The sequence below is a fragment of the Haemorhous mexicanus genome, chromosome 1, assembly GCF_027477595.1.
Source record: "Haemorhous mexicanus isolate bHaeMex1 chromosome 1, bHaeMex1.pri, whole genome shotgun sequence".
Classification (NCBI taxonomy): Eukaryota; Metazoa; Chordata; class Aves; order Passeriformes; family Fringillidae; genus Haemorhous; species Haemorhous mexicanus.
Genome location: NC_082341.1, coordinates 2,112,051 through 2,124,925, shown reverse-complemented (window position 1 = coordinate 2,124,925; position 12,875 = coordinate 2,112,051). Strand labels below are relative to the sequence as shown.

Here is a 12,875-nt window from a genome sequence, read left to right as displayed (position 1 = left end):
AGGGTTCTGAAATCAGGGGGAGTGGGACAGGCTTCTCCTCAAGGAAATTTAGGGTGAGGTAAACACAGCCAGCCTGAGCTGGCAGGGATTTTTTGGCTGGGTCCAGACAGGAACTCCTCCATGTACCCTTGTGCCAGAGGTTCTGCATTCCTGGAGGAGCTTATGGGGCAGTGCCCACAGCACAGGTACTGCAGATGGTGATAATCTGGTATCATCATCATCAATAATCATCAATCATAATCACAGCAATAATGAGACTAATATATGTGGCATTCACATTCTCTGAAAAATCCCTTTGCCCAGGAGTCTTCTCCTGGGAAGCTGAGGAGCCTCAGAGAAAAGGAAAACAATTCTTATCTCATTTGCTTCTCCTGTGTTGTGCTCATCTGGAATGTGCTTGGAGATTGTTCACCCACAGGTGATTGTTCCATTGCATTCTGCTGTGAGCTGTTTTCACTCTTTGGCCAATCAGGGCCAAGCTCTCTCTGGAGAGAGTCAGGAGTTTTCATTATTATCTTTTTAGCCTTCTGTCTGTATCCTTTCTGTATTCTTCAGTATAGTTTAGTATTGCAAAATTAATATAATATAATATAATATAATATAATATAATATAATATAATATAATATAATATAATATAATATAATATAATATAATATAATATAATATAATATCTTTCTGAGCACATGGAGTCAGATTCATCATTCCTCCCTTCATCAGGGGACCCGGCAAATACAATAAATATATAATAAAACCATAACCATAACAGTCATCCTAATAACTACAACTATAGATAATAATAAAACATAAAACCATCATAGTCATCACATCATAATCATCAGTGATAATCTCACTGCCCTGACCAAATATCCAACCTTGCAAGGGAAAGATAGCAATGCAAATCTGACATCAAAGGATCCCAGAGCTGGCTTTTCTTCTGCTCAGGGCCAAGGAGTCAGAGCCCTCACAGTCCTGGATCTGACCTGTCTCAGGACCCCATCCTCATGCCAGCACAGGAATCCACCTGTTCTTCCCAACAACAATCCTTTCTGCTGCTCCAGGGAAGGATGTGCCCCCCTGGAGAGGGTCAGAGCTGGAGAGCTGAGATGAAAAGAGCTCTCAGGAGATGCCCTGTGAAGGGCAGTGGAGGGACAGCCAGCCTTGTTTGGAGCAGGGGACACCGGGAGGGGGTCACTGCATCCACTGGGAATAAACTTGTGCAGAGGGGAGGGGAAAACACCCTCTGAATGCAGTGACACAGGCTGGAGTTAAACATTAGTGTGACCTGTCTGCAGGCCTGGCTGGCAGCAGCAGGGACAGGGCTGGGGGTGGAGGGGTCACTTGGAAATCACCAGCTTGGCTTCCAATCCCAGGAACCTCAGCACACCCAGGAAATTCACTCAGCAGCTAAAATTCACCCAGGCACACGGAGAGTAACAAAGAGTATCTTACTCAAAGGAGCAAAGAGAAAATATCTCCTCTTCCTCGAGGTGGAAATGCAAAGTAACTCACAGAAAAACCTCCCCTGCACAGAAAATGAAGCTGTTTAAAATAAACACAGCTCACCCCTGCCTGTTTGTCCCCTCTGTTTTGGCCCAGCTCCTCTCCATCCAATTCCAACAGACCCTCCAGCCTTTGGGATCTCATCCCTCTGGAAGACAGCTGTGCTCTGATTGCTTTGATTTTGAGCCTTTGCTACCAGGCTGATTTTTTTATTTTTTTACTGGGAACCGGGAAAAACCTGTCTGAGAAGGAGCGTAAAGGCACGTTCATGCCTGGTACAAAATCCCAGGATGGTCTGGGTTGGAAGAAGTCTTGCAGATCAGCCAGTTCCAACTCCCTGCCGTGGGCAGGGACACCTTCCACTACCCCAGGTTGCTCCAACCTGGCCTTGGACACTTCCAGGGATGGGGCAGCAGATGAAAATCGCAGGAACTGTCTCCAGTCTGATCAGTTACATCTTTTTGAGGCTGCTTTTCCCTTTCCTAAGGGCCATGAAATTCAGTTTCAATTCAGATCCCAACTCATTTTCTGCAGATGGCATCTACAAGCTACAGAAAATCAGTGTTTCAGCCATCCATCAGTCATTTCTACATCATCCCTCCCTGCAGATCACCCTCCTGCTTCCTGCAGCCACTCTCCCCTTTCCCCATCTCACTCTTTTAAAGCTTTTTTTTTGTCTCCTTTTGCACTCTGATAAGAAAGAAACTGAAATTCCTGGTTGTGCCAGGGAAGAGAAAGGCTGATAAATCCCCAAAAAAAGCCCAACACAGACCATTGCAAACCAATAAAAGCTCAACCAGAAGCTCTGTCCCCAGCCAAGTTTCTCTCTCCAGCAGGTCTGAATTGTTTGCCATGCTAATTTTCTGCTAAATAAAAACTTCAGGGTTTAAATTTCCAGTCCTTTATGAAGCCATGGCTCTTGGCCACGTGATCCCTGCAAAAACAGCTCGGGTAAAACTCTTGACATTGATCCTCGGGGATTCCCCTTCTGAATGTTCCTGCAGCAAATGGTTTTATTTTATCACTTCCCAACAACACCTGAGCTCTGGGGCTCTCAGCTCTATGGCCAAAGGAAAATCTGGCAGCAGCCCAGGGCAACTCGTGACTGTTTAGGAGACTCTTGGTGCCAGAGTTCATGCCCAAGAAAAGGATGCAGAGGGTGGAAAAGCACCCCCAGGTGCCAGTGACCAGAAATTCACCACTTTGGCTGCTTTCTTCTCCTTCCCCACTGCCCTTAAAGCTCTGCTGGCCATAGCAAGCCTTTGGATCAACCTCCAGACCTTGAAGAAGTGGGATTTGGATGCACATTGAAACATCTAAACCTTGGTGTCTGCACCTCGATGGGGCTTGACCACAGGCACTTCCTGCCACCTAAAATCCCCCATGGGCTGCCCCACCTGCGTGCAGACATCCAAAAGGTTTGATGTCCTGCAGGTGGATGTCCCAGGTGCCCCACAGTGTCTCAGACAACATTAAACACCTACATTGTGTCACATTCACATTTTCTGAAAAATCCCTTCACCCAGGGTTTTTCTCCTGGGAAGCTGAGAGGCCTCAGAGAAAAAGGAAAAAAATAATTATCTGATTTGCTTCTCCTGTGTTGTGCTCCTTTGGAATGTGTTTGGAGATTGTTCACCCACAGGTGATTGTTCCATTGCATTCTGCTGGGAGTTGTTTTCACTCTTTGGCCAATCAGGGCCAAGCTGTGTAAGGACTCTGGAGAGAGTCACAAGTTTCATTATTATCTTTTTAGCCTTCTGTAAGTATCCTTTCTGTATTCTATAGTTTAGTTTAGTATTCTTTAATATAATATAGAATCATAAAATAATAAATTAGCCTTCTGAGAATATGGAGTCAGATTCATCATTCCTGCCTTTGTTGGGGATCCCAGCAAATCCAATAGCAGGGTGTGATCCCAGTGGGACAAACACTGTCCCGTGGGCAGGGGGTGTTCCCAGTATTGTATTTGTGGGGTGCCCTGTGGCAGGAAGGAATGATGGATCTGACCCCATGTGCTCAGGAGGCTAATTTATTATTTTATGATACTAGATTATATTAAAGAATGCAATACTAAACTCTACTAAAGAATACAGAAAGGATACAGACAGAAGGCTAAAAAGGTAATAATAAAAACTCCTGACTCTCTCCAGAGGCCTGACACAGCTTGGCCCCGATTGGCCAAAGAGTGAAAACAACTCCCAGCAGAATGCAATGGAACAATCACCTGTGGGTGAACAATCTCCACACACATTCCACATGTGAACACAACACAGGAGAAGCAATGAGATAAGAATTGTTTTCCTTTTCTCTGAGGCTCCTCAGCTTCCCAGGAGAAAAACCTTGAGCAAAGGGATTTTTCAGAAAATGTGATTGTGCCACATTCCCGGCTCCTGCCTGTTATTTCAGCCTCCCTCCGGAGGGCACAGAAATGCCAGGCCCACTTCTAATTCAGGAACTGAGGAGGGGAAATGTGAGTGGCTCCTCTCGGGGGAAACACCACCAAAGGCTTCTCAGCTATCCTGGGCACGGCCTCGGCCACCCGGCCCAGCCCCAGCCCGGTGAGGTCCCCGCCCCTCCTGCCCTGCTTGGGTTACTCCAACCTGGGAGTGGCTGCCAAATATTTGGTGGGGAATCCATGCAGGGCTGGCAGTGAGGGATGAGCGAGATGAGCTCACGGGTATTTTCCTTGCCTCTCACCCTCCTGTGAGTCAGTCGCCCCACTGAGCTGGAGTGGCTGCCCTGGAGAGGTTGGGTTCCTCCAGAGGGACCTCCACGGGCAAAATCCCCTGCTCTCCAAAGGAAATGTTGGATGGTGTGTGGAACCTGCTGTTGCATTGCAGAGAAAAACACCTGGAGCAAAGCTTTAGGGAGGGAAGGGAAGCCCTGAAGAAATGATGAGCTGGGATTCCGGCAAAAAACACACGGATGGGAGTGAGGGCTCCTCTGGGATGAGGAAGCCTCAGGCAGGCTCTGCTCCAGAGCTGAGTCATGGAGCAGGAAAACTTGAAATCACCCTCCAGATCCCCCTGGAAAGAGCCTGCTGGGGTGGACACAGCAGTGCTGGCTGAGATCCTGGCACCGGAGCTGCCGTGGGATGGTGTCACCCACAGGACTGGGACACAGGGAATGGGGTATCAGAACCCTTTGTGGGATGCCAGGCTTGGATCCTCACAGGTCACTCCCACAGCTGCTCTGCCTGCAGGAGCACATTCCAGAAGCACAACGGTGGGATCGGGGTCATTTAAAAAATTCTCACCAATCCATTTCCCACAGGCTTGGGGTCAGGGTGAGGACACAGAGTTTGTGTTGCTGCCACACCAGAGGTGACAACAACTCTGGGGCTCCTTGTCCAGCATTATCCTTGCACCTGGCATCTTTTCCTCCCAAAGAAAACCATTATGACCCTTTGGAATTGCCACTTAACACCACCAAACTCCTTGGGTGCTTGGCTGCTTCCCCCTGGCTCTGCTGTGTCCGTTCCCTCCCGGACAGAAAAATTCCCTTTTCCAGAGCCGTGGCACTGCGCCGATGTGGCACTGCCCTCTGCTGTCGGTGGCTGCGGGGACAGAGCCCGAGGCCACTGCTCTGAGCAGAAACACCGAGATTTATGTCACCTGAAGGACCTGGAAGCCACAAAGCTGCCCCAGGAAGATGCTGCATGCATGGTCCCGGGCATGACAAGCAGCGAAGCCCCGGAGGAGCCCCTGCTTGCTTGAGCTTCCCTTTTTTTCCTGGCTGGAAGCAGAAGTGGGGACTATTTTTGGTGCTGCCTCGCTTTGGAAAGAGTCACACACACCCAGGGCATCACCCCGGATCTGGCACCTCGCGGTGGGCAGAGAAAATGAGTAACAGCAAGGGGCTCTCTGCCTTTCCATGACCCACAGCTCAGCCAGGGGCTGCCTGGAGGAACTGGAGTTTCCTTCCACGTGCTGGGATCACCAGCTTCTTGGGGATGTGCGTGGAAAATGACTCTTAAGCTGCTTTTTCCACCAGAGAAACGCTCAGGAAAAGCCTCCCAGTGATAACATTGCTTGTCCTGGCCTCCACCTACAACCCTGCCTTGCCTTTTCCCAAGCTGGAAGAGCTCGGGTGGCAGGATAAGGACACTCAGCATGACCCTGGCACTGGTCCTATCTCCCACATTCTCCTCCAGGAAAGGCCTCTAGATGGGGCTTTAATGAAATATTGCTCTGCCCTCTGCCAGACCGTGGTGGCCCATGGGGTTTCTGTCCCCCACACCTCTGGTGTGGGGGCTGACTCGGTGCTACTTCACTGGGAGAAGGAAGCTGAGATATTCCAAGATAATGGTGAATCACAGGGATTTGAGGAAGGTGGAGTGGATGTGACACCCACCCCAAGCCAGTTTCAGCCCCCACCCCAAGGGGTGCTGATGCAGAGCCACAGTGGGAGCCCCACATCCCATGCTCGGGTGGATGTGGGGAGCTTTGAACGGTGCTTTTCCACAAGGACAGTTTGTTTTGGCAAAAATGTGGTCAGGGACTGGGCTGAGATGTTTCAAACATTAAAAAAAAAAATCATTCTCCTTCTCACCCCAAAAATAAGCAGAATCCACAGTTTGCACAAGGCTGGGAAGGCTGGAAATGCTCAAGGGTTACAGTCAGAGGTGAAAATAAATTTACTGAGCTCCCAGTGTCACTCCAGGAGCTGTTCCAGGACAAAAGGTTCATCCCCATGAACTCTCCCCCTGTGTGGCTCCTGAACTGCTCTGTCCACAGATTCTGGGGGTCAGAAACACCAATGACCCCATTCTGAGCACCTTGCTGCTCATCGTGCACCAAAGCACCTGCTGGGCACAGCTCTGTGGGGCTGAGCTTAAACCCCCAGGGACAGTGGCTTTTGAGATGAGAGCCCAGTGCCAAGTGTCCTCCTGCCTCTGTCCCCACGGGGACACGGGCTGGCTCAGCAGTGTGACACACACATGTTCAGGAGGGGAACCTTTCCGTTCTCGGGGGCTGGAATTACCTCCAGGATGACGATGACAGTGACATCGACGGACCTGGAAAAACGCTGCCGGCCAAAAGGGTGACATTTAGGGCATTAACCGCTTCCTCCCCGGGCTGCTCGGTGTCCCTGCATTGCTCCCAGCGCTGTGGGTGTGCACACGAGTGTGCAACGCCTGTGTCTTCCCACATCCAACCCCTGCACGGCTGCCCAGATGTGCCAAACCTCCCCCTTGCCCAGCTGCCCACCCCTGGCACATCCAGCCCTTTCAGGACTGCTCCATTCTTGCACAGCTGCCCAGATGTGGCACACCTACCCCTTGCACACCTGCCCTGATCCTTGCACGACCACCCAGCCCGGGCACCTGCGACACCCACGCCTTGCACACCTGTCCCTGCTGCCCATGCCATACTCAGATGCCAATCCCTTGCACACCCACCCCTGGCACACTCACCCCTCTCCCGCCTGCCCATCTCGCTCACCCCCTGCCCTCTCCCCTTCCCCACCGCGTCCCACCACCCCGCGCTCCCCTCTCCCCGCTCCGCTCCCGTTCCCCCGCGCTCTCCCCGCCCCGCCGCTCCGTCCCTCCTCCCGGGGCGTGTCCCCCTGTCCCACCCCGCCTCTCCTCCGTGTCCCTCCCCCCCCGGCAGCCCCTCCCCGGCCCGCCCCGCCGCCGCTCGGGCTCTCGCCGCCGGCCGCGCTATAAGAAGCGGGGCGGGCGGCGGGGCCGCAGCGGGCGCGGCGGGGGAACGAGATGAGCAGCGCCGGCGCCGCTGCAAGATGCTGGATGGACACGTCCTGCTGGGATGGCTCTCCTCCTGCGCTCTCCTAGGGCTGCTCGCCTGCGCCCCGCGGCCCTCCGCCGCCTACTTCGGGTAGGTGCCCCGTGCCCTCCGCTCCTGCTCTTGAACTTTTGCCCGAGTTTGTTTTTTGATGCTGAAGGGGTTTTGCGCCTGGCGAGTCCCGCCCGAGGTGGGGATGCTGCCGTGTGCCTCGGGGGTGCGGGCATCCCCTCCCGCGGGCGCTGTCAGCCGGCCCGGGACAGGGGCAGCGACAGCGCCGTGCCCGCGGCTGTCCCGCGTCCCAGGGCTCGGAGCCGGAATCCCCTTGGATTTGCCAGTCGGGACCGGGAGCTGTGGGTGCTGCGGGTCGCAGTCCCCCGGGAGCTGGCGGGCAGGAGCTGCCGGGGGCGAGCGAGCGCTTCGTTCCCCCGTTCCCCGCGGGGGTTCCCCGCCCGGAGCGGACCTGCAGCGCACCAGCCGCGGGCTGTAACCCCTCCCAGCACGGGACAGCGCGGAGAAAACTCCTTTTTCCCCTCAATTAAAGCGCGGGTTTCAACACCGGGTACCGGCAGAGGGCTGCTGCCCGTTGTTTTTTCGGGGGGATCCGCGGGCGCTGCGCGGCCGCCGCATCCCCGGCGCTCACCTGTGCGCGGGGCGGGGCGCGGCCGGCAGGGGGCGCTCCCGGCCCGGCGCGCGCCGCGCAGGTGGATCCCGCTCCCTTCCCGACCCCCGATCCCGGGGATTTATCCCCATTATCCCGGGGGTTTATCCCCCTTATCCCCGGTAATTTATCCCCCCATTTTTATCCTCCTTATCCCGCTGTCCCGGCTCCGTGCGGTGAGCTGGACCAGCCAATTTAACCCGCTCCCCCGATCCTGTCCAACGCCCCCCGCAGCCGCGTCGCGGAGCCTCAGCTCCAGGCGGGTTTTCCTTGTGTGCTTTTTGGGGTGTCGCTGCCTCTCATCCTTAATTTTAAACCATTTGTCGCAAAATGTTGTCGGTTTGAGAGAGGAGTTTGACGCGAGCACCTGTGTAAGAGGTTTTGATGTAAGTTTACATAACAGCGGGGATTCTTGCTTCTTTTTTTTTTTTTTCCCCTTTTTTCGGGGGATGTTGTGTTGTGACCACTGGTAGGAGCCACTGGACCAGCCCTGGAGAATGTTTTAGCAGACTTGAGGTTTTTTCCCCCCTTCTTTCCAGTAAAACAAATCCTGGTGTTGAGGCTTGTCCATTGCTTGTGGTCTGGCAAAGTTTTCCAAACAGTGCTACTTACATCTTCTGTTTCCAACTCCAGAACAGCTTCACTTCCTGCTGCTGGGGCTGGTTTTCTAAGGAAACAGCCTGTCCTGTGTGTGCAGGTTTTTAGGAAAAGCCCTTTTCTCCCTCGGCAGTGTGCAGAGGGCTGTTCCCAGCCCGTTGGCTCGTGTGTCTGCCGAGGACCACCGGCACTGTGCAGCTGAATTGTGCCTTGGGGACTGACAGGCTTTGCAAGGAGCTTGGCTGTAACTCTCCTATTAATCCCTGCTGTGCTGCTATCTGCTCTAGAGCAGCAGGTAACTCATTCCAGTTCCTTCTGGGATTTCTCTCTTGGCTTGTAGAGGTTTTCACTTTAGAAGGGGCATTCTGAGCCAAGGGCAGTGTCCGCTGTCTGTCCTGACCGCTTTGGGTTTTTCTCTGTCTTGGGGCAGCTGATGTTTCTGGTTTGAGACTCCCTCCCTGGCAGAGAGGGGATGCTGCCAGATGTGCCCCCAGCCAGATGTGCACTCCACAGGGCTGCTGTGTGGTGTGCAGTGGAGTTTGCTTATGCGAAACCTCCTTGTCTCTGGTTAAAGTCTTAGCAAAGGAGCTGCTGATCCCCTCTTTGTTCTTCCAAGAGCAGAGGTTGCACTTGCAGAGCTGCTGGGGACACTGGGAATAGTCAGTGCTGAGATCCCAGCTCCTGGTAATCCACAAGTGTGTGTGGAAGAGCTGAGCCCTCCCTGCTGTGGGCTTCTGTCTGTTGGTAAGGAAAGAAATCCCACCTGGTAAAAGCTGGATGTTCCTGCACAACTCCCCAGTTCTCTCTGCAAGTGCCCTGGGAAGGCTGCTCTTGATCTTTTTCCTTCTGCCACGTGCATGAAGGAGCTGCTCCAGGTAAGGCAGCACATCTGTTCATTCTGATAAATCCTTGCTAACAGCTTGGCTGAATGACCTGAGCTGAAACACACCCTCCAGGCAGGGAGAGATGCTTCTTTTGAGTCCCAAACCACCTTTTGGTGGCCTGCTGGCCCCTCTGGGTGCTGGCATCCCTGTGCAGGAGGTGGTGGGGCACAGAGCAAGGCAGTGCTCAGCAGATGTCACGCTGTGGCTGCAGCTTGGCTGCTCCCTTCCTCAGTCTGGAGGGGGATAGAGACAGCTGTGGATGATCCCTCCCCCCCCAGCCCCAATGTCTTATTTCAGGGAAAGAATTCCATGTCTCCAAATGTGTGGCCTGGTGGGGAATGAGTGCCCAGGGACAGAAATGGGGCATGGTTACAGGATAATGAGATTGTGTCAGCATGGAGTTATGTCTGTGCCTGTCCTGGGGGGTGGCAGGAAGGGATGCTGGGCTGGGGGCTGCTGTGCTTCCCTGGAACTCTGGCTCTGGTGTTCCTGGAGGGATGCACAAGCAGCCAAGTAGGATAAATGCCCTCTGCAAGCAGAGTTTGGAGTGTGTGGGAGTTAAAGCTGTGGTGCAGGTGGGGCTCTTGCTGCTGTTTTGCCCCATTCCCAGGCTGTCTGACTGGGAGATGTGCTGAAAGTGATGGTCTGTGGAGGGAGAGACAGATTTTCCCTTTTTCTGAGGGGAATTCTGGCAGCTGGGTGTTGCTGCCCTCCTCCCTGGAGCAGGTGCCAGCAGGAGCAGCACCTGCAGTGATGCTGAGCAGAGCTGGGAGCCTGCAGGCACCTGCTCAGGAGGGGTTTTGAGGGCTTTGGCTCAGCCCTAACTCCTGGGAAGTAGCTGGAGGGCCTGGCTGCAGGGATCAGGGATGTGGTGATGCTACAGCTCCTACACCTTGGCTGATAAACTTTTGACAGAGAGAAAAAAGCATGCCTGCAAAACTGAGCACAGCCCTGCTGGCTCTTTGTGCATTTAGAGCTGTCCCTCAGGAGGAGGATGATGATGGGGGTGGCTGAATTTTTGGGGGAGCAGAGGGGGAGGCATTGCCTGGGGCTCAGTGTCAGCCTGCTGGGATGCACTGGCTGCCCCAGGAGTGAGGCTGCTTTTATGTCCAGCCACGGCCTCTGCAGCTGGGCTGTCTGAGCACTAATTTGCACCATATTCCAGCAGGCTGCTGGGGGGAGTTTGGAGCAGCCCCAGGCTGCCAGGATCCCTGAGAAAGCATTGCATTTCAGTTTTCCTCCCTGCTCTGTTTCCCGGTGCCTGACACGCTCTGGGTGTGGGTACCTCCCCTCCCTCCCTCCCTTTCCTCTCTCCAGTGTGGCTGGGGGTGGTGGAAATGCCAGAGCAGCATCTGGGAATTGTGTTGGGACTTGCACTTCTGGGCTTTGGAAGTGGCAGGTGACAAGATTAGCCATGCTGGGGTGACAGGGTGGCTGAGGAACTCCAATCCTGCTGTGCCCTGGGCTGGTGGGAAGGGAAACCAGCCCGTGGGAGCTTCTGCTTTCCTGATCTGTGGGTCTGAGGTGACCCAGGCCATAAATCAACTCCTCTATTTTCTGCTCTGATTTAGTGTCTGATTCAGTTTTGATGCACCTCTTAAAAAAAAAAAAAAATTTAAATTCTTGCTGGAAGAAGTGTTTTTCCTGCCTGGTGGGATTTGCTCTGCTCTCCCTCTGGGAGCAGAAGGATCCCAGCAGCTCTGCCCCCTCTGCAAACACTTGTCAAGACAGTAGTAATGTTACAAGTGGCTCATGCTTACATAGTGTTTATATTGACAGATTGCAATGTTCTGCATAAATGTAACTGATCTGTCCCCTGCACGCAGGCAACAGGAACCCTCAAATGCTCACGGGGGGAGAGTGAGGGAGGGAGGGGAAGCATAGCTTGCCCTAATTTACCAACACACCACTCTCTGCGGGCTTTGCAGTGTGGGAAGTGCTGTGTATTTTTATTCCCTTTGGCAGGTGCAGGATAGGTGCCCTGCTCTGCTGTGGGATAGAAACCTCGCTGCTCAGGGTGTGATTTTGTTAGGAGAGACTTGGAAAAGAGCAGGGTGTTGGGCTTGAAGGGGCTGTTCAGGGTGTGATTTTGTTAGGAGAGACTTGGAAAAGAGCAAAACATTGGACTTGAAGGGCTGTTCATGTGCTGTGAGTGTTCTGGGGCAGGTTCCTGAGCGGGGCACAAAGTCACCGTGAGTTCCAGCATCAGCTGTAAGATAGAAACCTCATCCTTCAGGGTGTGATTTTGTTAGGAGAGACTTGGAAAAGAGCAGGATGTTGGATTGAAGGGGCTGTACTCGTGCCTTCAGGGTTCCTGAGCGGGGCGTGAAGTCACTGCAAGTTCCAGAGTCAGCTGTAGGATAAAACCCTTGTCCTTCATGGTGTGATTTTGTTAGGAATGACTTAGAAAAGAGCAGGATGTTGGTTTGAGGAGGTTGTTCAGGCACCATGAGCACTCTGCGGCGGGTTCCTGAGCAGGGCGTGAAGTCACTGTGAGCTCCAGCATCAGCTGTAGGATGGAAACCTCACTGTTCAGGGTGTTTTGTTAGGAGAGACTTAGAAAAAAGGAGGATGTTGGGCTTGAAGGGGCTGTTCATGTGCTGTGAGCGCTCTGGGGTAGGTTCCTAAGTGGGGCACAAAGTCACCTTGAGCTCCAGCATCAGCTGGAGGATAGAAACCTTGTTCTTCAGCGTGTGATTTTGTTAGGAGAGACTTAGAGAAGAGCAGGATGTTGGGTTGAAGGGGCTGTTCTGGTGCCTTCAGGGCTCCTGAGCTGGGCACGAAGTCACCACGAGCTCCAGTGTCAGCTGTAGGATGGAAACCTCGCTGTTCAGGGTGTTTTGTTAGGAGAGACTTAGAAAAATGGAGGATGTTGGGCTTGAAGGGGCTGTTCAGGGTGTGATTTTGTTCTGAGAGACTTGGAAAAGAGTGGGGTGTTGGATTGAAGAGGCTGTTCATGTGCTGTGAGCGCTCTGGGGTGGGTTCCTGAGTGGGACGCAAGGTCACCATGAGTGTCAGCTGGAATGTCCCCTCCAGCAGAAGCAATCCCACAGGCTCTGTCAGCTGGAGTGTCCCCTCCAGCAGAAGCAATCCCACAGGTTCTGTTATCTGGAATGTCCCTTCCAGCAGAAGCAATCCCATGGGCTCTGTCAGCTGGAGTGTCCCCTCCAGCAGAAGCAATCCCACAGGCTCTGTCAGCTGGAGTGTCCCTTCCAGCAGAAGCAATCCCACAGGCTCTGTCAGTTGGAGTGTCCCTTCCAGCAGAAGCAATCCCACAGGCTCTGTCAGCTGGAGTGTCCCCTCCAGCAGAAGCAATCCCACAGGCTCTGTCAGCTGGGGTGTCCCCTCCAGCAGAAGCAATCCCACAGGCTCTGCCAGCTGGAGTGTCCCTTCCAGCAGAAGCAATCCCACGGGCTCTGTCAGCTGGAGTGTCCCCTCCAGCAGAAGCAATCCCACAGGTTCTGTCAGCTGGAGTGTCCCCTCCAGCA

The 12,875-nt window shown here is 53.6% G+C and overlaps 1 protein-coding gene across 1 annotated transcript in view; it reads left to right on the top strand.

Annotated features, from left to right (window-relative positions):
• Positions 1-7,200: 7,200 nt before the first annotated feature.
• WNT9A (Wnt family member 9A) overlaps positions 7,201-12,875 on the top strand; it is a 66,249-nt gene continuing 60,574 nt past the window's right edge. Inside the window, exon 1 of the mRNA XM_059838067.1 lies at positions 7,201-7,338. Within this exon, the coding sequence (XP_059694050.1) occupies positions 7,244-7,338 (95 nt within the window). The 5' untranslated portion in view covers positions 7,201-7,243. The remainder of the gene's footprint in view (positions 7,339-12,875) is intronic.